We start from the raw sequence: 25,325 nt of genomic DNA, 5'->3' as shown, positions 1-25,325 counted from the left end.
CCGTACCTCAAGCACATGTCGGTGGCGCAATTACCCCGGTTTTTGCTACCAGACGTTGGCAAACTTTCGCAACCCACGCTTTCTCTGATCGGCTCTTCAAAAGTGCCCCTGCCCCAGATGTTGGAGGCTGACTGAGGCGTGGCCGGGTGGTGCCCTTGACTGCCCTACCTCGTACCCATACCCCGCATTTGCATCACATGTTTGTCAGTCTAATATTTATTTATTGGCCAATCTACTGAGATATAAAGTAAATTTTATATTTTTAGAGTTAATGAACGAAAGATATGTGCTTCATTAATGATTTTATTTCAGCTCCTGGTCCTCGCCGCCGCCGCCTTGGCTGTTGCCAACGCTGGTCTCCTCGCCGCCCCCGCCTACGCCCCCGCTGCGTACGCCGCCCCCTACGCCCACGCCCCCGCCGCCGTCACCTCCACCTCCGCCAACATCCTGAGGTCTCCCGGTAACCTGGGACAGGTCTCCACCTACACCAAGACCATCGACACCCCCTACTCCAGCGTCAGCAAGTCCGACGTCCGTGTGAGCAACCCCGGATACGCCACCTACGCCGCCCCCGCCTACCACGCACCCGCCGTCGCTGCCTACGCCGCTCCCGCTTACGCCGCCCGTGCCTACGCCGCTCCTGCTGCCTACGCCGCTCCCGCCTACGCCGCCCATGCTTACGCCGCACCCGCTGCCTACGCCGCCCCCGCCGTCGCTCACGGAGGTCTCCTCGGAGTCGCTTACTCCGCTGCCCCCGCTGTCGCTCACTACAGCTTCGACGGATACGGCACCCACTACGGTTACTAAGCGTCATCCCCCTAGTCACTGCAACGTTCATCTGTCATCTATTTATTCCGTTTGATTCATTGAAATGAAATAAATGAAAAGAGGATCGTTATAAACAACGTTAATTTTACTGTGCCCATAATTCATATCTATTATCTCATTTAGTGGTATTTATTTAGTAGACTTTAGTCTAGAAATATATAACATAAAAGGTCCTTAAAATTTCATTAGGAAACAAATCAAACTTAACTCTCTTAAATCTTGATCTTAAAATCTTTTCATTCAGACACAAACGAATGTCGCTTTGAGTGATGGAATATGTTAGCATAAAATTTAAAATATAAAAATTGATATGTAGTTTTTTATATAGTGAATTTCGAGGTTATGAACAAAAGTCATTAATAAAGAATAAGGTTATACATTATAGTAAGATATTGATATCCAGTTTTCGAAGCTCAATAAAAAGAAGTATATGTTCAATAAGAGTTGCTCGGAAGTAAAAAATTACCAGCTGGTAGTAGTAGTAGGTGCACCATGGCACTGGGCTATGAGAAAACACAACAAGATTTAAGTTCGTAATGTTTGTATTCCAGAGCAAATTGTAGATCTAAATTCATGTGCGAATTTGATAGTAATTTTGGCACCATGAATACATTTATTATTCATAAGTAGACGGACTGAAAAAAGTGACAAATTACAAAGTCTCCTTGTATTTTCATTAGTCAGTTTTAATACTGAATGGATCCACCTTTGTAGTGAAATATTGCACACTTGTGGAGGGATAGTGTACTTTAAATATGATGACGTACTGTGGAATGAGACTTTCAAATCCTAAACGTTTATGACAACTTTTGTAATCACTATTATATTATTTAAAGATTCGGTTCGTTTGAATTTCTGTGAAGAACGAATAAAATTTTGTCAATAAATGTTATAATAAACATATATCGTATAAATATATTATTTGACTGTAAGCTTGGTTTCTGTTCGAATTTAAACATATTAGATGTAAAAAGGTAATATTATAGAGAATTTCCGCTGATCTGTAAACAATGATTCACGTTATTACATAAACATTATGCAACTGACTTAAAATATGGTTTAAAACTTTTTAAGAGAATCATTTGAAATTGTTATGAATTCTTATGAGTATGTTTGTCAGAGAGAATCATTAGAAGTGCGAATACAAGCAAATAAACTAAAGCTTTACGGTACATTAATTATAACAATGAACAATGTTAATAATTTGATTGGTAATAAATAAATCAAAACAAGTTTTTTACTTAAGCAAGATGTAATTTTTGATACTCAAATAAAACTATGTTCGATTTTCATTCAAAACAATAAGTTAAACATTTCTCTTTCCACCTCATGATAAAACTAGATAGTTTACTATCAACTATTAGATTAATGTTAGCTTTAAATCAGGACCACCATACACATATTTGGTGGCATATAAACCATAGACCTTCTGATTTTTCAATTTGGAGCCCAAATCTTAACCATTTCCCAATAAGGGGGGAAATCCTAAATTCTTATTTCCTTGTATTTACATGAGGTATTTGCATGTTTTTGGAGTACCAAATACTAATTTCGCCAAAAAGGTTAATATTATTTATGCCATACCATTATAAAATCTGTCATGAAAAATGTGACTGGGACACCAAATAAGGTCTACTTTATTATAAAGCAATTAGTTAGGTTTCATCCTTTCTAACTTCACTTCACCTTGTAACGTATTTATATAATACAAGCATGCAAAAATCAAGAATACAGATACATTTATTACTATGCCACATGGTAAAATGTCATTGCATTACTCAGTTTATTTACAAATTTGTTTATTCTACTATTTTCTCGTTGCCCTTATTAGGTGTTATGACAAATATAAACACGTTCAACCAATTATATGGAGTGACTTGTACCATCATCGACCTCGACGTTGCCTATACAGAAACATAGCTTCAAGCAAAATCGCAAGTTTATAGGTTAGTTCGTTTTCGAGATATCATGCTGGCGGGCATAAATTAAAGGCTTCGTTAACGCTCACCCAGTGATGTTAGTACCTATATTGTTTTACCAAAATTCCCATACAAAGTTTTCAATTACATTTTTATTGTGTCCCCCTCCCCCTTATATAACTTACCTCTAACATGACACTGCCTACTATAACATTAAAGGTATATTCGTAATCTCCGAACAAATAAACGTCAAAAACATTCCAAAATACCTGAGTGTAAAACTGCTTTATTTGAATGATTCGGTATCACAAAATATTCGAGGTACACTTCAGTCACACAGTAGTTGGCTTTTGTGGGGTTTGACAGAAGTCGGTAAAGTCTTAAACCAAAGTGTCATTTACAATTGCTATTTTAGCAATTTTTCTGCCATTATATACTTATCATAAATACATATCAAATTTGTCATTAGAAACCTAAGTTTTGGAGACGTTTGAAACCAATCACCGTGGTATACACCGAAGGAGTTATAAATAATAAAAAAAGTTAGATCATAGAACTATATTTTGATGATACGCGGTGACCATAAAAAATCCGTAAAAAACGAACCAGCCACATGATGACTAATGGAAATAACAGGAAGGTGAAGTAATTTTGCAAATCCACGCCAATCAGTTTTGAAAACTCTCAGACCAATCACGAGAGGAATTTCCTCTGCACAGCCTCTGTAACTGTTAGGAACACCCTTACTAGGCCGGGTTCCTAGTTATGTATTAGTTAATCATTTATATAGTTAAAACCTTTATTTGAATACATTAGTTTAAATTTTACGAATATAGAAATGAGGTAATTACAGAAGTATTTACTTTTACTATAATTTTATGTTTTGAAAGGGTTTTAAATTGTGCCCTGTTATCATTTAACAAATTAATTTTTAAATATGCTTCTATGCTTTGAAAAATGTGTATATATATATGCCTCATAAGGACTGTTTATAAGCATTACTATCATTCATTTAACATTGATACAAACTCAAAAGACATTCTATTAAATTAAATCTTCGCCACTTGTTGTCATCGCCTAGCATCTGACCTTGCTCACTTTAAATCATAATGTAGTAACATATTCTTTTCTAATCAATTATATGTCATCAAACTTATTTATTACGTGTCCTTTCCATATATACAGGCAAGGTAGGAGTACACCACACCATGTGTCACATGACAGTCTTCCATAAGGTGCAATGCAAATTTTCAATTCTTAAGCTCATTTAATTAATGACAGATGGAACGACAGACAATCATACGGCAGACATTGCCTGGCAATCAAAACATAAATTGTGTCAGCCTATTGCGTGACAGGCTTAAACGACGTTCAGCCAAATTCCGTGGTTCATGCAAAATGTCAATTCTACAGATGAAATCTTGCCACGTCATATATTTAAATGTTTGTTTATTAAATTGCGTTCCTTATCAGTGTTTAAATAATATAACTCTACACACCACGTTACCATAAAATGATGGATGAGCTGGAATGCGTAGGCTACATGTGTTAGTACGTTACTTCTTTATCTCTTTACTAATCTCTTTTACTATACTAAACTTGTTTATAAATTTATTTATTCTGCTATTTTCTCGTTGCCATCATGGTTTTTCATATGGCCTATAAAGAAATATTCAATAACGCTTACCCAAAATCCCATGGTGTGACATGCGCCATAATCGAACCCAATGTTTTTCATGTAGAAATAAAGTTTCATAATTACAAGTATATAGGTCTGCCCGTTTTCGATATCTCCAGCAGGCAGAGACAGAAATTAAACTTTTCCAGCCCCACAAGTTCGTTATACTAAAACAATTAAAGCCCGGCTTCGGATCATTATGAAAAGTTGTGCTTAAATACTTGTGGTCACATTATTAACTTGATATATCTTGATTTCAAATAATTGTTGAAATTATCGGAAGTTTTATATTAATGTACCTTCGTCTACAAGTTAGCCAAATGTGTTTAGTTCCATTCACTTTCTTTCGGTTACATTTCATATTTATTCAAATTTTTATATCAATCCTCTTTACTTTTATAGTATTATAGTTACCTACCAAATTCTTATTCCTCCAACTCCCACCAAAAAGTGTCCAGTCTATATTTTTATGATTACGGTTACCTCTAAAAATCAAAATACATCTGGTGTTTTGAAGAGAAGTGGATAAAACCACCTTTTTGCAAAATATACATGATTTCCAGATGCTTAGTTACAGACTAGCAGTTACTCGTGGCTTTGTACCCAATTTCCTATCGAATTAACAGATAAGTCAAAGGCAATGACATAATAAACTCTCATGAAAGTGATTTATTGCCGCTGAAAGATATTTCAATTTCCTGATCAATTTCAGATATACTAAAAATTTAAATTCACAAAGCAATGTTTTGAGACCCCAGTGTCGGCGAATGACATGCATATTATATAATATATATTATAATATATTTTATTATATTATATTATATTATATATATAATATATTATATTCTCTGCAACACTACATAATATTTTAATGAATAGATGCAACAATTTCAGTCCGTAGTAATCTTAATGGAAGTACATATTATGTAGTATAATACAACCATATAATGGTTTTTAATCGAAAGTAGATATGTTTATGCTACGTATATTTCCGTGTGCGTTGGTAACAGATTCATAAGGTACAAAAAATTTCCTCCGTCTCTTATTTCAGATTTAGTGTGTGAAGAAACATTTCCTTTTTGGATTAATTATATTACACAGACACACACACCATAGTATAATTTTCCTTGTTTCCACGGTCAAAAAATAAATACATATTCGATCTCAGGTGAAAAATTGTTTACTTCCGACTCTTCTCCCAGTCGAAGTTGTTCGCCTCAGTACATGGAACATTTGCATTCTCACCCAGATCAAGAAAATATATATGTCGGTTTAGAGTCAATTTCTGTCAAAACGCATCTACTTCTGTCCACTATAATCTACTTACAAAAATTGTATAATACGTTTATCTAAAAAGTCTACTCTGGTATAAAAGCGGTTATATTCGGTTCCACTTTCACCGAGCAGTACAGGTGTAATGGGATATACTCATGTACGAGTACTACCTTCCTCGGAACATCATGCTTAGTGTTATGCGGGTTGCGTCAACAGTCCTTCGAACCCGCGAGAAGGCGCTTAAATATATTTTACTGCATAGTACCTTTTTTACCTTAGCTCATGTTCAAATTCATATGTGTTTTATTTATCTGTGATGTTTGTAAAAGTTTATAAAATACAGGTTTGAAAGGAACTTATAATTTATTATGAAGCACTATTAACCCTCCAACTGGCGGTCATTTTTTCCTGTAGTGGCGGCATGTTTTCGAGCCTCGTGCAAGGGTTTTTTAAAAAATTTATGAAAAATATAAATTAAAAGTAATATATAGAAGTATATATTTTTGTGTTCAGAATTAAACATATAATAATATTAGTATTAAAATTTGGCCTTAAAAAAATGTTTACTAAAAATTTTTTTCCATGAAATTCAAAATTTACATTTTTTTTTTAATTTGGGGGGGACCATATCTAGCAAACCAAGTTATAGTAAGAAAACTATAAAAGTGAGATAGCCATTTTGTGTCAAATTTATTCTAGTTTCAGAAACACATAAGCATTTTACAAATTTATGAAACTATAATAACACTATATAACAAAAAGCAGCGATGCGCATAAATTGTGAAAATAGGGTGTATATGTAAGAGTTTGCTAATAAAAGTTTTACTAATACAGTTTTACTTCAATACATGTTATATTGCATATTTTGTTACTCAGAATGAAGTAAACTATACAGCAGTAGTAAAATAAATTCCATAACTTTTTTTTGAAGAGTCGAAAAAAGTTTCATTTTGTCATTACTCAAAACTTTTGCGAAAAATGTTCGAGAAATTTATTTATTCTAAAATATATTTATTTGCACTACTGCAATATTTAACAATTCACCACACACTAAACACAACACTAAAACACAAATAAACACGACTCGTCACATCAACAACTCAGACGGCATCGACAACATGGCGGTCACAATGAATTATTGCATCATCTTCTTTTACGTTCAAAACTACGAACTTGGTACGTTGCAACTACAATACAAAGAGGAATAAAACCATAGTATTCCTTAGGCTTTTTTCCCGAATCCAATGGTGCATGAATCGAATCGATACGTTGCCGGAATATACTGTAATGAGTGATTATGCAAGGGAATGTTTGTTCATCAAAATTTTGACGAACAACAGTTGGAGGGTTAAATCAATTCACACTGAATTTATGTTTAAACATCGTAATATTAAAATATTATTATTTTGTTACGGTAGTTTTTAAGAGACAATTGTTACTGCGGTGGCATTAAAAATATTCTGGCTTTTGCACCTGCAAATATAGGTACAAATATGTGATGCATTTAATTTATATTATATAGTTATCCACCGATTCACTCCGATTATCTTTAAACTTACATTGCATAATGTCATTGTTCAGGGTAAAGGTAGGACGGGAAAGAATCTGTTATCTTATCTGAGATGGACGGCATACATACATATATATATATATATATATATATATATATATATATATATATATATATATATATACACGCGCGGGTTCCAGCCTTAACATTTCAGAATTCCTCAGCCTTGCATTGTAGCAAAAAAAGGAACACCCGATTTTATCGCATAAATGGATGGAGATACGTATAAAAAATGGTTTGATGAAATATTATTCTCCAACGTTTCTGTGTTACTGTTGTTGTTATTGAACGATAGCCGTAAAAGAAGACATCAAGATTTGTTTAACAGTTAAAACTGTAGATTTCCATTGCACATCTCGAAGAAAGAACTTCTTGTCTGGATCTTCAACAAACTCGGAGAGTGACGGAGAACATAGTTCAACTAAGCGAAGTGTCTGGAGTCACTCTTTAAGTAAATAAAGCAAACAAAGGTAATCAACATAGTAACATATAGTCTAAATATAACATAAAATAATACAAAAAGAAAACAAACAGTACTTTTGGACTTTAATATTTTTGTATTAATAACTATAGTAATACTTCAAATTTATTACTTTTACATGACTGTAAACTCTATTTAAGACGTACATAGTGTACTAGTAACCTATAAACTGCTATTAGTCTATCAATTTTGATAAGTAAATAGATTTGTAATTTAAGATTAATATATTTTAGTTATAACTATGCTAATACGAAAATAATTTAACTGAAATGTAATTTAAATTGTCACGTGTAAGTAGCAAACAAAAACCTGCTTCTTTAAAAAATGTGTTGTCTAATTTCGGCGCGTGGCCCGTGGAGTTGATGTCTTGAGGACGGCTAGTACCACGAGAACTGCCGTTTGGTAACATGGCTTATGGCCGCTCCGCACTGCACGGTGAACGTGGAATCGAGTATATATCCGGTCATTATAATTTATTCCCGGTTTAAGGTGTTTTGGGGTTGTGGTCTCAATGAAGAAAATATATACATACACAGATCTAAACTGTCTTCTCTGGTTAAAAAAACTTATACTTACACTTTTCTTCCGGTCTAAGGTTTTTTGGCGCTATAGTTTGTCGATCAAGACATGTGATCTAAAAAGTCTACTTCGGTCAAAAAGTAACTACTTCCGGTCATTGGAATCTACTTCCGGAACCATAGTAACCTTTGTATTGATGCTCCATTGAGAAAATATATATTAAGTTGGAGTAAAAAATTTATTTCGATCAAGAAACGACTACTTCCGGTTTAAGGTATTTCGGGTACCGGTTTCATGTTTATAGCATACTACTCGTGTCTCAAATTTCACCTTTCTAGGAAAGCTACATATTAAAAACAGTTTTTCTAAGGGTTCAACCCATTTCGGCCCCTATGGGTGGTTGATCTTTATGACAAATCTTTTATTTAACTTTTTAAAGCATAAAACACGTGTGTGTCAAATTTTTATCGTTGTAATAAATTGGGAAATTTAAAACAAAATATAGTTCTTCTAGGGTGTACAACCCCATTTCAACCCCTATGGATGTTGATTTATATGAAATTACTTTTATTTACCATATAAGTCATGTGGCTTACATGAGTCACATTTTAACTCTCTGGGATAACGAGAAGTTGAATAATTAGTGAATAGTGAGACGTTTTTACATTTAAAAGACTGAGAAATAGAACATTTCTCTTGTAGATAATTTCATCAATATATACAGATATCTTTGTTATACTAGACCACTGGTTATAATAAATGTGAAGCTCAATCGCAATCTCTTGTCCAGTTATAGGACTGATCATGTGGTCGAACAGGAACCGTATATTCTAACAAACTGCGTCGTAAAATAAAAACAAGATCAGTGAGAGTGAATAAATAAAAAATCACGTAGATTATTATTGCATACGATACAAGGCGATACTGTAACCCCTTGTTTTGCGAAGTCTGATGCTATAACATTCAGAGCTCTATTTATATGTTGTGAATCATATGAGTCGACATAAAAAGGATTCCACTTCGAAGTTGCTATGTCAAATGGTAAAGTTCCTGTATGTTTTACTAAATGTCGTCACCATAAACTCTCAGTAGTAATCTAGGCAGTTACAAAAATAATTTCTAATTTATTAGGTGCTTTTTTATTTTACGTACAAAAGTTTAAAAAAATAGAACCTCGTTTTAACGTTGAACATTTTTTAAGTTAAAGTTATTTTCAATATCGAAGGTAATAAACGTAATCGGTGAGTTCTCAATGCCTGTCGATCATAATGTGTTTCGTATAATTTAATTTTAAAATGTTCCCACTGAGAAGGTCATCAGTTTTCGATGACATGTGCTTTGGATCACGATTATACATTCTATCTATCCACCTTGCAATGTCCAAGGTATAACTCAGAGGTCTGAGTGCAGCTAGACCCGAGTGACTACTGCACGACTCTCAGCAGCCATATAACACTCACTCAGTTCACACAATGTATGGGCGCGGGCCGCCCCGCTCTGTGATTACCCGGTGCAGAGATATGGGTCGGTGATACGGGGACAGAGGCGACCTTGTAGCTGGGGAGTAGAGCCTGAGGCTAGCGAGCAAATCCGCCTCGCCCGGTCATGGCTGACTCGCGCCTTGACGTGAGAAACGAAGAAGATCGCTCCACCTTTGGAAGGTGGAGGAGCAGGCTATAGAGCGCTAAGAGTTCCGAGACAATGTCTCTTGTGTCCTGAGCCTCCCTCTCCCATATGCTCTCCTGTCATTTCTGCAAATAAAAATTCAAAACTTATCATCGGACAAGGCCAAAATAATCCCAAATTCAATATTGCTCAACAATGCTTTGTTGCTGAGATATAACTACTTTGAACAGTTGCAATCTTGTAACCTTAAGAGTTAAGAATCCATGATGTTAGTGGCTATTTTAAATATTTTCCACAAATCTGTGTAGCATGTTCATGAACGCATCTTTTTAAGTATTAATTGAGTGAAGATTACTAACGAACGTATGAAAGTTACGTGTAAATATTATTTACTTGCCAAGTTTAGCTCAAGACTGGACACACACTAGTTGTCGTTTTTACTCGAATCATTGATGCGACTGTATATTTCTCAAAACTGTGTTTCGAATCGGTACGAGATATAAAAATCTTACATAAACGAAAATGTGGGTATAAAACCCAGAAACTTTAAAACTATTAAACTTTGCTTGGCAATGTTTAGATGCAATATTTAACTCAGGTCTGAAAAATTAGAACACAGTATATCTTAAAAACTTTAAGATGAAACACATGTTGTAAATGTTTTGACCATGGTGTATGTGTAACATATAATTGAACTATTCACGAGAACTAGTTTCATTCCAGATGTCTTTGATTGCTTAAATTTATTACTTATTAATTATATATATATATATATATATATATATATATATATATAATTAAATCAAATTTTGAAAGATCGGCCTATTATATATATATATATATATATATATATATATATAATAAGCCGATCTTTATTTTATATATATATATATATATATATATATATATATATATAATAGGCCGATCCTTCAAAATTAGATTTAATGAACATATAAAAGCATTGAAGACATCATCAAATTCAAAATAAGCTGACCATTTAAATAAAACCAACCATACGTACACAAATAATATCGAAAATAGTTTTGAAATTTTGCACACGCAAAAAAAGTCACTTATTGTCAACTTAAGAAATTTTTTAATTTAAAAAAGTACCAAAATTAATCCTAATGTACTACTATTAAGTGACAAGGATTTTCTCACCGAAAATTTATTATTCAATAGACTTTTAAACGATATAAATTGATCACATATAAAACTAAATGCGAGTACACAGATTTAGCCATCAAGGTTGTTAAAAACATATGACAATTTGGTTTCAATTATTTATTTACTTCATATTATGTACTTCGTTTACCTTAACCTACAAGTACCTGATGATGACTTCGTTGATTTCGAAATACATTGTACGTGTGGTTTCGGGGCTACATAAGTGCTATGCGCATTACCTTTTTTGGCGTCAAAAAATACTTATAGAAACTTGTGTTAGAGGTTTTATACCTCGAACAGCTTTGGACAACAACTAAAACCTCTCATATTTTTAACCTTCAATCTTTACGTATATTTTATAATGAGATACCTTTTGTAAAATAAAATGATATAATTTTGGAAGCAGGTAGACGGAAATGATTTGTTTTTATACCCTCGAGTATCAAGCTTCACTAACGCTCAGCCAATGACTTTTTTTACAAGGTTCGATTATGTGGTGGGGATACCATAATCGGTGAAGATATCCACGATATCTTGTAATGATGTTGATTTCAATAAAAATAATATTTTTGTAAATCTACATTACAGTCAATTAACTAAAAAAAGGGGGAAAAGGTAATTACCGTGTGATAAAATTAGGTGTGTTAAAAGCTCATACAACATCCAATTTAGAAGTGTAGTCACGAACTGCAAGCAACAACTGGAGAAAGCGATTAGTCAATTAGGCAGGCTCTGTGGCGGCAGCGCCTTATCACTTGTGTATCGAGGCGAGACCTTGTCACTGATAGCAAGGCCAACACAGGTAAACAGTCCAATCACGTGACGTCATTCATTGCTCGAGGGACTTGCATTGTGCTAGTTCTTTCTAATAAAATATTCCATTCTAGACTTTGTAACAATACTAGTTTGTACTAGAAGGCTAGTCTTCGGGTTGTCGCGGGTAATCGACCTACTTACCAGTTTAGTACATATTCATAACCACAGCCTAACACACTTTATGTGCAGTGGGGAAAATATTATTCGAATGTGTATTCTTTAGTGATTCATAACGTCTTTCTTTATTTTACAAACGTATCCTTTCTAGAAAATTGTTAAATATCCATTATCCTATATTTCTTCTTATATTCCCATTTTGTCAAGGAATAAAACCATAAAAACAGTTTTTTATAATGAGACATTTGTGTTTTCTAATATAAGTTATTATTATTTTTAATCCTGAAATCTGTGAATTTGCAAAAGAACCACTAAATTAGAGCGGCACCAAATTTTTAACACTGGATCACATACCTTTTGAGAGAATATTACACAGTCATGAATACAATAGGTCTCAGTAATAAAAAAGATATCCTGATGTCTTATTTTATTTCTTATTAGTCAAGAAGTATTTATGTTCTAAAACTCTAACTTTTGAGATACTGAATGGATGTTGGATTGTTTTGTAGGTACAGTCTCCGGAAGGCTTCGCGTTACCTTACTTCTTGTAATGTTTAGAGGTACACCTTGTTCTTTACAGCCATGTTTGTACGACTTGCGAAGGGTCTGTTTTCACTGTGCTCACCGGGGATTCTATTTCTTACTTAAGATTCTTATGTTCGTAGACAAAGAAGTAGCGTGATTTTTTTTAAATTATTTTGTAACGTATATTTGTGATTTTTATCAGATTTTGAAGCCAGTATCGGTTTTATGGTAAGTTGCATTATCGTGCTAGAACTGTTACATAATAAAACATTTATTTTTCCAATTATTAAATTTTTTAAACCGTAAACGCTACCAACATGCTTGAAATTAAAAAATAGTATTCGTAAAGTTGATTAGAAAATTATTTGAGCATCTTCTTTTGATATAACATCTTGAACGATATCGGACGTAATCCAATCCTACTTCCGAAAGAAAATTTTGTTTTAATTTGTATTTCTAAAACATAATTATTTAATTCGTGTAACTACTAGAATGCTACTGCCACTGGATTACTAATTAAAGGTTTTAATTCTAAAATCAATGACCAATAATACTCGTGCATTGGCATTGCCATCAGTAATTAATAATTAAAGAAACTTAGTGTTCTTGGAAAATTGATCGGATTATATTCACTTAAAAATACTTATAAATTATGAGTTCCATTAATTGTTTATCGTTTTCTAGAAAATTATCTGGAGATAAGAAATATTTGAGTTTAAAGTTTATAGCTTTTTATTCTTCAAATCGTAAGAACTCTTTTTGGTATAGTGAAACTTGTATCATAAAATATTTTACATGACCTTATGGAATCTTACAAATTACTCGTATGATTCTAAAACCTATGAATGCTTCTAAAAGTGAGTTATACTGTAGAGCGTTACTTAATGGCGTATTTCAATATATATCTGAATACAAGAGTTCGACTACAAACAAGTAAACACCCTTTCTACTAATGTGGGGTATTATGTAATTTGAGAATGTAGGTCATATATTATAGGACCTTGTTCGTTATTGCTAGGCGTGTCTATGAGCTGGGACGACCTCCATTATGGTCGTTCATTGCTGACTTGGTTGTAGGTATCGGCGAGTCACTGCACGGCGAATATCGGAGGCTAGATGCCAAGGTCCCCCAAACCCATTCATCTAGATGTCCTTAATTACGCGTCAATTACACTGAATCACTTAGGAGTCCGTGGAGGTTTCAGTTTGTCTTCGTTGATCTTGTGATAACCATATCAAATCAGGAACTTGCAACACTGTCGAAATTCGAATTCGCAAATATGACAAGAATATTTAGTTTCAAAATCAGCTTTTTAGGAACGTGTTTTTCAAGATATTGGAGTTAAGTACTCACTTGATTTAGTCCATTCACTGATAGTAAAACAAGCAGAGAAACAAAGAACTCACAGTAAAACTTAGAATTCAAATTATAAATGCATTAAGTCTTTACTTGCTCCTCGTCGTATCTCAGTTAATTTTAACCACAAGATGGAAGAAAATGAACCCTAATTTTTCTTTATCAATTAAAATTCTCTTCTTATTCTGACAACCATGTCTCCTAGTATCTCTGGCTCTCCAACATCCTAGCCTTTTATGACATACTTTTTTCACTCTCTTCTCTTAACCCTTTCTCCACCATAATCTGGCTAGAGCTTTTTACGCTACTTTGAATAGGTCCAACATATATATACATTTTTCACAATCTCCTTACTCTTTGCTGTACCACTGTACAAACCTTCTCATCACTTTTCTTAAAGCTTTCGCTATATCTTTTTGACAGGATCCTGCTGTCTACTATAAGTTTAATTTTTCATTTTTGCAATTATTCAAAACAATATGCACACTGAATGGATCTTGAAAACTCGTATAAGAGATACAGTAAAGATTAAATGGAAAAAGTTGTTTGACTTTAACCATAAACTTTAAACTTAACCACATAGATTGTTTTGTCTTGTTATTACGCACAACTTTGTCCATTTAATATTTGCTGTATCTCTTATAGTTTCCAATATCCCTTCAATGTGCGTAAATTTTTGAACACACTATATAAGTTGTTTTCCCTGGTACTCCTGTCAGTTTTCCCGTGGGGTGCCTCTAATTTAATGAATCAAAGTATTTGTTGAAAAATTTTCCGTAATTTTAAAATTTTTCATTACTTTTTAACCCCAATAAAACCAAATACAGCAATTTTCAATATTTTATTTTTCTGTTTTTATTACCAACAAACCGTACAAACCTTCGCTAAACATTTCCTCTAGATTGGCTGCATGTTAACTTCAAACGGGAACGCCGATATTGTATTATGGGAGCAAGCCGTGAAGATCATCATTAAAGTGTCTAATAAATATATCAATTTAGTGTTTCTGAGCATTGTTAAGTGTCGACCAATTGCCGAAGAGAGGGTGTGACAGCGCCACGAGCTTGGTTAGGCAACGGCAGCGGTTTATGTGAGGCCACGGCTCGTACATTCCCGTGCAATGTTCACACTTACACTCCGTGTAAGGCGAACTACCACTACAATTCTTCAATGAATATATGCAACACCCCTGGCCTACCCCTCCCACACGTGCTCACGCTTTCACTCCTGGTTACATGAACCGAGCAAGGTGTAGTAGGAGTACTTCAGTAGTTAAGTGCAACATACGAGTATCACATGTGTAAGAGGGTTGAGTCTATGAAAACGTGGACTATGTACAGTGTGTTACTTTGTTATGTTCCTGCAGGTGCCACAATAACTTCTCTTCCCCAGTATTTTATATAATCTCTTAGAGCAGTTTCAAAATAAAACTACAACTGTTACTGTAGAATATTTCGTTGTAATTACAACTTTGTCAAGTACACTTGTAAAACACACACAGAATAAAATAAACAAACAAAAGAAGAAACGCCTGGTAGTAAACTTTATAAATGTAAATACAATTTTGACATGTAAACAAGTTTTGATTAGTTGTTAATTTAAAAATAATAACATAATATAATATAATTTTGAATTTAGGTAAATTTGTAGATCAGAATCTAAGGATTCAAGTGGAAAACAATAATTTAGCAAATGTTAAGTCCATACGGTTGTTTCAATTTTAATATACGTTGGTGTGCCAATTCATTATTCCTTAAATTTAAATCATTTCGAGAGCTATTTTCACAGGGTTTAATTTTGCTTATAGCTTTCAGTTTATAACAATCCTCAAAGCTTTTGTTATGGTGAATAGCGTGTAAGGCTACTGTTTTTTTTTCATCTTTGTGATTAATAGAAAAACGGTGACCGGTCATTCTTACCAGCAAAGAATTTGAGGTTTGCCCAATATAGTCAGTTTGCCCTATATACGTATGTCGCAAGAAGTAAAGAAACGTGGAGCTAAAGAATAACGTTAAGGAACTTCTTCGTTTAATGTTTGTTGTTGACGATGAAAGATTTGAAAGGATAATAGGATTTCGGGCATTTCCAATCGTTATAGGATAATACATACAAACATAACAAACAGAAAGAAGTAAAGAAGGGAAAGAGAAGCGTCCAACACACCCAAAAGCTGCTTGAAGTGTAGTCCAGGCGTTGTCACTGCACAGGATGCAAGTCTCGAGTACAAAATTACAAGTAATAGGATCACAATCACACATCACGCTAGCACATGCTACAGTGGAATTTATTAATTCCTGTACTAATGAATACATTAATGGGATGTATTAATTTCTCCCACATATAACGAAGAGGATAGATTTCAATCCTTGAAACGTCGCGTTATACTTTTTATAAAATATAACCATGGTAAATGTCCGAAATCCTGTTAAGGAAATGTTACGTAATATAATTTTCAACGTCCTATCACACTTCAAAATGTTCAGTTCAGATTATCAATTTATCTGTAATACCTGTTTTTGTTTCATTACATGTAAGTAGAATTGCATCTCAAGTCTCCATTTATTAAGTACCGCAGCTTTTTCAAGGGTAAAACGTCATTCTAAAGCACTCAACTTTACGTCAGTTTCACATTGAATTTACATTCTCTTATAGCGTATAGAATATGGAGTATAATATGGTGGATTGTAACCTCAACGCAGTAAATACGCATTAGTTATAAAACTGTAGTATAACTACAGGCCTTAAACCTATAAATTTGAAACAGGCTGTCTTGTACTTAAAAATACAGTTATGAGATCATTGCATGGATTAATTATTTATAATTAGTTAAGTTAGAGAATATACAAGGTTTTAATCTAAGCCTAAGTAATATGCTAAACATTTTAGGAATTCTTTTAGAAGTGCGCTCTAATTTAGAGCCTTATTACTATCACCGATAGACTATTTGTTAATGTGTAATAACTGTATTAGCAAACGGTTAGGCTTTTATTACACACTTACCTTGGTAAATTGTGGACATATAAGATTTTCCACCTTGTATTTCATTTAATATTGTATGTATTGCAATGAAGCATCTCTTTAGTAATATAAAAACTAAATTTTAGAATAAATTAATGCAATACTGAAAGATGTAATAGTTAGTTTACGGGATGTAAGAGAATAATAGTTTTTATGTCAGCTTCATAAATGACCTTCACTGTAGTCTGTGAGTAGTTGCGGCTCCCTAACCGAGATTTCATGAGATGAATACACATTTGTGCCGATGTCCCTTTGAAATATTGAATATCTTATGTACGTTGCTTGTTGCTTAATATTTTATTTGATTAACATTGCAGATTTTATTGCTATGATCTAATTATTTTCTACTGCTTGGATCTAAGATAATTATATATAGTATAATTATTTCAATTATTACTATTGTAATGAAAGTTTTTAATTCAAACGAATCGTATTGATTAAAAATTCTATTTGTGTATTTTATAGGATTCTTTGGATAATTATCAATAATCTTTAAATGCTTGTACAATTATTTGAAATAAAGAATTAAACTGAACATCCCATTAACATTCCATTGGAGTAGAAAGAAGCCTAATTAAAAATATATATTATACTGTATGCAGAAAATAAATGCTCAGAGGCTTCTTTAAACAATAAAAGAATAAGACTTCATATAATCCTTTAATATTTCGACTAATAATATGTTTACTTTTAATTCTTTGCTTGTATACACATTTTTGTATCCTTTTTGAAAACGACATTATGTATATATATATCATTGCGATTCAATGATTATTGAAATTAAATAAGGCTATTGCCATTTATACAATTTAATGTAAATAAAAGTCATTTGACAGGTATTTGGTCTTCCGATCATATGTTAGTTTGCTTATTTAAACGCATATGTGACAGATACGGCCAAATACAAAATAATTGAATCGGAAAAAGTAAGCGCTCTGTGGTGTAATGGTAGCACATTCACCCGGCAAGTGAGAGATCCGGGTTCGAGTCCCGGCGGAGCAAGTACTTTTTGCGATTCAATGATTATTGAAATTAAATAAGGCTATTGCCATTTATACAATTTAATGTAAATAAAAGTCATTTGACAGGTATTTGGTCTTCCGATCATATGTTAGTTTGCTTATTTAAACGCATATGTGACAGATACGGCCAAATACAAAATAATTGAATCGGAAAAAGTAAGCGCTCTGTGGTGGAATGGTAGCACATTCACCCGGCAAGTGAGAGATCCGGGTTCGAGTCCCGGCGGAGCAAGTACTTTTTGCGATTCAATGATTATTGAAATTAAATAAGGCTATTGCCATTTATACAATTTAATGTAAATAAAAGTCATTTGACAGGTATTTGGTCTTCCGATCATATGTTAGTTTGCTTATTTAAACGCATATGTGACAGATACGGCCAAATACAAAATAATTGAATCGGAAAAAGTAAGCGCTCTGTGGTGTAATGGTAGCACATTCACCCGGCAAGTGAGAGATCCGGGTTCGAGTCCCGGCGGAGCAAGTACTTTTTGCGATTCAATGATTATTGAAATTATATATATATATATATATATATATATATATATATATATATATATATATACATAATGTTATGTAAGCTTAAGTTAATTACACTTAAACAAAGTAAGATTAAATCAAACTTTGTGTCCCGTAACAATCTCCGCTCAAGTCTTTGGCTCAAGAGTTGCTAAAAGAATTATATGTACGTTGTGTTGGTACACATAAAGTAGCTATGATGGGAAGAATTATTCAATGGTTGCTCCACCGTGCTTTGAGATCGTGTCTAAAACGTAGTTCACTCAATTGTGCATCTGATGAGACAATGAGAATATCTCTTCACCAGTTCATGTCGAAACGTATAGAGTTCATTTTGAGCTTCTTTGTCGCTGACATTTTTTTGATCTCACTCCAGATTCCAGGAGTGTAGTCTGTGACTGTCGGATTCCAGACGCTGCACTAAGAAGATGGTGACTTAACATTCATATTAGAACTATGCCATATGAGAAACATTTTCAAAATATATTTTAATGTCAAATGCTTCCAGATCCAAGCGAACAGGAGACTTTAACGTCCTGTTATACAGGAGTTCAGTATGAAAACCTAGAACGGGACTGACGGATGAGATTGCTCACAGTTTATTCGATGGGAAATAGCGAAATTCTCTTTTATTTTGTAATTATAAAAACATAACCACATTTTTTATGAAATTTTTGTTTAAAATAATAAATTCAGTAGGAATAGGCGCGTAATACAACGTGACGCGTAACTGGTTTCGTTGAGGTCGCTTGCAAGTGTTCAGATCTACAGCTCATTTCATTCTTTAGATGCCTGCGGTCAGATAGATAAATAGACTCTCATACTGAGAAGACAAAAGAGAAATTGTGTTAGTCTCCTAATTGATAGGCTCCAATAACGCTCAGCCAGATTCTATGGTTAGACATACACCATCAAATAACTCGTTCTTGTCTACGTATAGATGAAGTTTTATGCAAAATAAAAAGTTTACGGATGAAAACTTTCTCGTGATATCTTGAAATGTAATACATTTTGTTTATTAAACAAGGTCATCATAGCAATGTCCAGATAACAGTTTCGGTGAGTTAAGGATGGTACTATAACGCAAGATTAGTTAGCAATTTATAACATTGTCTTTCCACCCTACTATTTCTTCTTTTATGTAAATATGAATTAAAACTTCACATGTTGAAGCCCCATATGATTTTACTCAGTTGTTTTACAAATAAATGTAGGCTATTCTGCTATTTATTGTTGCCATCATGGTTAACCATTAGACTAATGTAAAAATATTTGCTAACGCTCAGGCAACTCCCATATACCGACATATACCATCATAGAACTTAGTGTTGACTTAATCAGACTGAATTGTCGATGTGAGAGCTACAAATTTTAAACTATGCGGAAACGTTTTAAATAAAATTTGTTTTATTGATATTCAGCCTTCGGAAAGAATTATTAACTAAATAGCAATATTAAACAATGCTTCATGCTTCATGATTTCTTAGTTTAAAAACCCCATACGTTATCTGATTATTGTAAAAGTAACGGTGATAGTTTTTAATTATCAACCTGACGCAATATTTAATATTAAGAGTTTTACCTTTTTACTTTTTTTAAATCTTACTTTCAATTTTTCAATTTATATTCATTAACGTCTATATTATTCTGCCCCCATAACTCCAACACTCCTTTCTATTAACACCCTAAAACATAACAGGCTTAGTTGAGGTTCAGAACAAATTTATAGCTCATTGCATTCTTGTAGTTCAGATTACACAAACTCGTAAACTATGTCACATGTTATAATGTCCTACGATTGAACTCAGTTTTTACAAATGTATTTACTCTCCGATTGTCTCGTTGCCATCATGGTAACCTATAAGTCCAATGTAGAAATGTTCGCTAACGATCAGCTAAATCCCATGAGGTGACATGCACCATCATTGAACTCGATGTTGCTTCTATAAAAAATGAAGTGCCAATATTTAAGTCTACAGATATACAGACAGAACTTAAATTTGTCCAGTCCCTAGAGTGATAGGCTGAGCAAACGATCAGCCAATTAAACTAATCTATTAAATATGAAATCAAACTTTTATTGTTATTTAAGAGAATGAAAAAATGAAATGAAAAAGTGTCTTTATTAAAGAAGCGGGAAATAGGGCTATTTTATATTTTACCATTCAACCTCATGTAATATGAAATAAATTTACACAATTAAGTAATATATATATTAACGTACAAACAAAAACGTCACTTACAAAACAACGAGTAACTTAAAAGTTAATATTGATCCAAAAGATAATGAAGAAATTATCAATACAATTATATTACTTATATCAATATATATTATATATACTTATATATTATATCAATTACATTACTTAATTGTGTGTATATATATATATATATATATATAAAATAAAATGTGATGACTGCAATAAAATATACATTGGACAGACAAAGTAATTCATACAAGATATAACGAACATTGCTCCCACGCTAAATTCAACGGAGAAGAAAAATCGGCCGTCGCACACCACTGTATTAATACAGGACCACACTATATCTAAAGAAAACCTAAAATTATTAAAACACGTTAACACACCTAGATATTTAAATGCATGGGAATCATATTACATAAATCAACCAAATACAGAAGATTTATTAAATCAAGAAGATGGACCAATAAAAAATGGAATATTACTTTCACGAAGACTACAAAAATAACTTTCAAAATGTAGATAGTATAATTCCAGTAATGATTTTATTTTATTTTACATACTACGCCACACAGGGAAAATTAATATTAAAATCATATATGTCTAACTATTATTAAAAACAAATTTACTTTTGTGATGTGTCTGATGAAGATAGCGTTGCTATCGAAAGGCTTCATAAAAATAAAAAGTTATTAGTATTGGTTGTTATATTCAACGTAGTGAATAAATGAACAAAATGAACCCAATCACAATGCCCAAACGAAAAAAGTAAATCTATTTCCCTAAGCCGATAGCTAAGATCCGGCAATGGTTGGCTAACAGGGGCGGCACGCCCCGCCCCGCCCCCCCTGGCTACGGCCCCCACCCGGTATATAAGTGGGGCAAGGGTGCCAGTGGTCAGTACAGTCTTTGATCAGTGCTTCTCGCCCACCATCATGTACAAGGTAAGTAAAAAATCCTTTGATTCTAAGGGAAGCAATATAAAATGTTTCAGTATATAATATGAAATATTATTAGGTTTCTTGGTGATATTATACGAATTTCATAAAATGCGATGCAGGTTTGAATTAATTATTGTGTGTTCTTAATTATAGAAAATTACATTCCTTAAAAAACCAATTTTTATTTTGTTATTTTTGTATCAACCAATAATTATTATTAATTTATTTAATACTCGGTGCCGATTCTTCGAACATTAACTAAAAAGAAGAACGTTTAAAGAATATAATGTATTTTGTATCTTTTTTGAAGATAGAATATATAATGCAAGTACAAAGAATGAAATACATAATACAATTAAAGTACGCTAACCCTCTCCGGACACTTATACATGCTATCTTTAAAGCATTTTTACAACGTATTATAACAATTACTGTTAAAAACCATTTACCTACAGGTAACGTAAAAAAAAAAAAAAAAAATGGTAACGTAAATCAATTAATGTAGTACAATGGTGGAAATAGATGATTCAATACGAATATTCAACTCCAGAAGGAATCCAGGATATTCTAGGAGTCAACTGTCACAGCGTTAGACTTCAGACGCTGTACTGAGTGGAGGGTGAAAGTGGAGTGGAAGTTGACATTCGTAATAAATCATGTATTATATTCTTTACTTTTTTGCGCTGAAATCATAAACCCTTTAATCTACATTAAAGTGGTGGAAAGGTTTAATTGACCAGTTTGAAAGATTTAAAATTAACTTTATAAAAGTCGGACAACGAATAATATAATTTGGCTTTTGTATTTTTTTTAGAAGACTTCATGAATCCTTAACGCACATTTTGTGATCGAAGATCACACCACACCAGTGAGTGTGGAATTAATCTAAATTGGAATACATTACATAGGCCTAATGTTACATATAACATTCAATGCCCTATATAGATAAGCTCTTTCTTCAATAGTGTTCTGCATCGTTTAGGTTAAAAAATTATCTAGTCGGAGTTATTCTGTACGCTATCCTGGAACATTCCTTGTCTTTCTGGTTAATATTTCAAATGCAAATTATTCTGTAACATTTTTTCTGCTGGCAGATTATTTACTTTGTACTATGTTGTTCCTTGCTAAAAATGGAAATTTGGTCCATAATCATTTTGCTCTGCGGTCATAACCTAAATAAAGATTTTTGTAATTTAAACGCTTACTTTTAGTTCGTTTTCGTTCACTTGATTGAATGTTTAATTCAAGAAAGGTTTAACGAATTAATATTAGCTATGACCGTACTTAAACTTTCAACGATTAATTAGAATATGGCTTGCAAAATCGTTTAGGGCCTATGAAATGCATTCACGCATGTTTGGTTGAAATCTGTTACAAATAATAGCAGTTATCGTGTTACCTCACCTTGCTGCTGTTCTATGTATTTCACAAAACGTTCTACATCCACCATTTAAAAAGTTTCTGAGATATTTATAAATTTATCAAGAGTTATCGCACAGACAGACGGACAACCAAACAATTTGAAGAAGGCCCTGCCGCTTGTTGGTCCAAGGAAGAATGTACAAATAAATAATAAAGGAATAACGGCTACCATTTTGAAGACTAATCAAATAAAGCGGAAGAACGAACTTATCAATGACAAGAGTTTTAGGCACATTTTCAAAACAGATTTATATGGAGTCTGCAAATGTATTTGAATTTGTTTTTCAAAGTGTTAGATTTTCTTGATATTTTGACTAGTAAAATTTAGCTTATTGCAACCCTCTCTAAAAGATTGTGAACACTCCAGAAATTTAGAGCCTTCTTAAAATCTTGTTATTGGCTGTCCGTCTGTTTGTCCGCCCTTAGGATAACTCTTGATAAACGGTTCGAGACACTTGACACTTGGTATATAAGTTGCTGCTCGGTCCAAGAAAGAACTCTTTTTATTTCGGTGTAAAATGGTTAACATTAAAGGTAAAACATAAATTATCATTTTTAATACTGTTTTTATGTGTAACCGAGATCACACAATAAACAGATCTGTAAACTAACTGAGTACAGTCATATAACATTTTATCATGTGACAAAGTATTACCTGTAATTTGATGCATTGGTTGGTTACGTCCTACCAGGTCCATCGATACTCCGCTGTATTTGTTTTTTAATGTTATACATTTTAATTATTACCCCCTAGAGACTTTTTAGTTGGTCTACCCAGGAAGCATTAACTTTCTTTGCATTCATGTGACACCAAATATATATGTAATTTAAATACAAGAATCGACGACGGCCGCACATAGTGTCACTATTAAGTATGGTGTTCAATGATCTGTAGCAAATAAATTTGTATACTAAAGAATATTGGTTCACCCTCCTATGGGGATAAATGCTGTTATTTCAATGGGTAATGCTATAGATATAATTTGTTTCAGCTCATCGTCCTCGCCGCCGCCTTGGCTGTTGCCAACGCTGGTCTCCTAGCCGCCCCCGCCTACGCCCCCGCAGCGTACCATGCTGCTCCCGCTTACGCTCCCTTAGCATCAACCGCCGTCGGCTCTACTGCCCAGAGCACCGTCCGTTCCCTGGACGGCAACTCTGTGGTCTCCCAGTACTCCAAGGCCGTGGACACCGCCTTCTCCAGCGTCCGCAAGTACGATACTCGCGTCAGCAACGACGGCGTCGCCATCGCTCCTGCTTACCACGCTCCTGCTGCTTACGCACCTGCTGCCTACGCTGCCCCCGCCTACGCCGCCCCTGCTTACGCTCCTCGCGCTTACGCCGCTCCCGTCGCCGCTGTCGCCGCCCCCGCCTACGCCCCCCGAGCCTACGCTGCCCCCGTCGCCGCTCACGGAGGTCTCCTCGGAGTAGCTTACTCTGCCGCCCCCGCCGTCACTCACCTTTCCTTCGACGGATACGGCGTCCACTACGGATACTAAAAACACTATTCCTTTCTATTCATAATTTTACCCAAGTCCACCTTACCAAATTTATTTATTGCACCCTCATATATTTAACCACATGATTATGTGGTCCGTAATACCTTGACTGTGATTGTAAATGTAATGTAAATAAAACATATTTCTCTGTTAATGGTCCTCAGTGATTATTGAGTACAAAACTGACTGCATGAACCCATTCAATTGGCATGTTTCATCAGAAAAAAATGTCATGATATGAACGGTTAAAATTGAGTTCAGATGCACGTAACTAAGTCATAAAATGAATTCCATAACGACTGACACGGGTTGTAACTAACAAAACACTGGAACACACGACGATAAGATACTTACAGAGTTGCCTAACACTGACGTAACATGATCTGCAAGCCAACACACATGACCGGGGTTTGACTTATAATTGACCCCGTTGTTTGGCGGGTCGGGAGGCCGGGCACAATACGTTGATTAGTTAGCAGAAAGCTCGACTTTCGACACGCCCACGCACTTGAGCTAGCTCCCGCCTTGTTTTACAGGCGTGATTGGTCATTTCTTTGTACACTTTCAGTCATAAAACCTACCCGCCAAGGTGGTCTGATGGTAGATAACATCACATTTTATTTTATGAAAATCGACTAAGGATTTTTACAAACTAGTTATACTTTTGAATGTTTCTTCAAAGGCAATTTAAGTTGTCAAATACGAAATACTAAGGTCAATAGTTTCAAGAGATAATAATAATATTCTAACTTAATTTCAAGACATTTAAAAAAAAAAAGCAAAGTACGGCCTTCATCACAGTATTTTCCCAACTATTCGGCATTT

General features: G+C 33.9%; 2 protein-coding genes across 2 annotated transcripts; both read left to right on the top strand.

The window, feature by feature from the left end:
- The first annotated feature begins 243 nt into the window (after positions 1-243).
- LOC124355730 (cuticle protein 67-like) lies at positions 244-902 on the top strand. Its single transcript, XM_046806890.1, has one exon. The coding sequence runs from the start codon at positions 298-300 to the stop codon at positions 805-807; it is 510 nt and encodes a 169-aa protein (XP_046662846.1). The 5' UTR covers positions 244-297; the 3' UTR covers positions 808-902.
- Positions 903-8,158: 7,256 nt separating this feature from the next.
- LOC124354030 (cuticle protein 76-like) lies at positions 8,159-24,555 on the top strand. Its single transcript, XM_046804186.1, has 4 exons — positions 8,159-8,186; positions 21,464-21,585; positions 22,437-22,450; positions 23,981-24,555. The coding sequence occupies exons 1-4, from the start codon at positions 8,159-8,161 to the stop codon at positions 24,498-24,500; spliced, it is 684 nt and encodes a 227-aa protein (XP_046660142.1). The 3' UTR covers positions 24,501-24,555.
- Positions 24,556-25,325: the final 770 nt, after the last annotated feature.

Source organism: Homalodisca vitripennis, chromosome 1 (assembly GCF_021130785.1).
Source record: "Homalodisca vitripennis isolate AUS2020 chromosome 1, UT_GWSS_2.1, whole genome shotgun sequence".
Lineage (NCBI taxonomy): Eukaryota > Metazoa > Arthropoda > Insecta > Hemiptera > Cicadellidae > Homalodisca > Homalodisca vitripennis.
Note: the sequence above shows the minus strand (reverse complement) of the source record. Positions and strands in the feature narration are given on the sequence as shown.

Excerpts from the sequence above, each read along its gene's own strand:
- LOC124355730 (XM_046806890.1), top strand. The coding sequence starts at position 298 with ATGATTTTATTTCAGCTCCTGGTCCTCGCCGCCGCCGCCTTGGCTGTT.
- LOC124354030 (XM_046804186.1), top strand. The coding sequence starts at position 8,159 with ATGGCTTATGGCCGCTCCGCACTGCACG. Across the intron at positions 8,187-21,463 it reads TGGCCGCTCCGCACTGCACG|GGGCGGCACGCCCCGCCCCG; the intron begins GTGAACGTGGAA and ends GTTGGCTAACAG.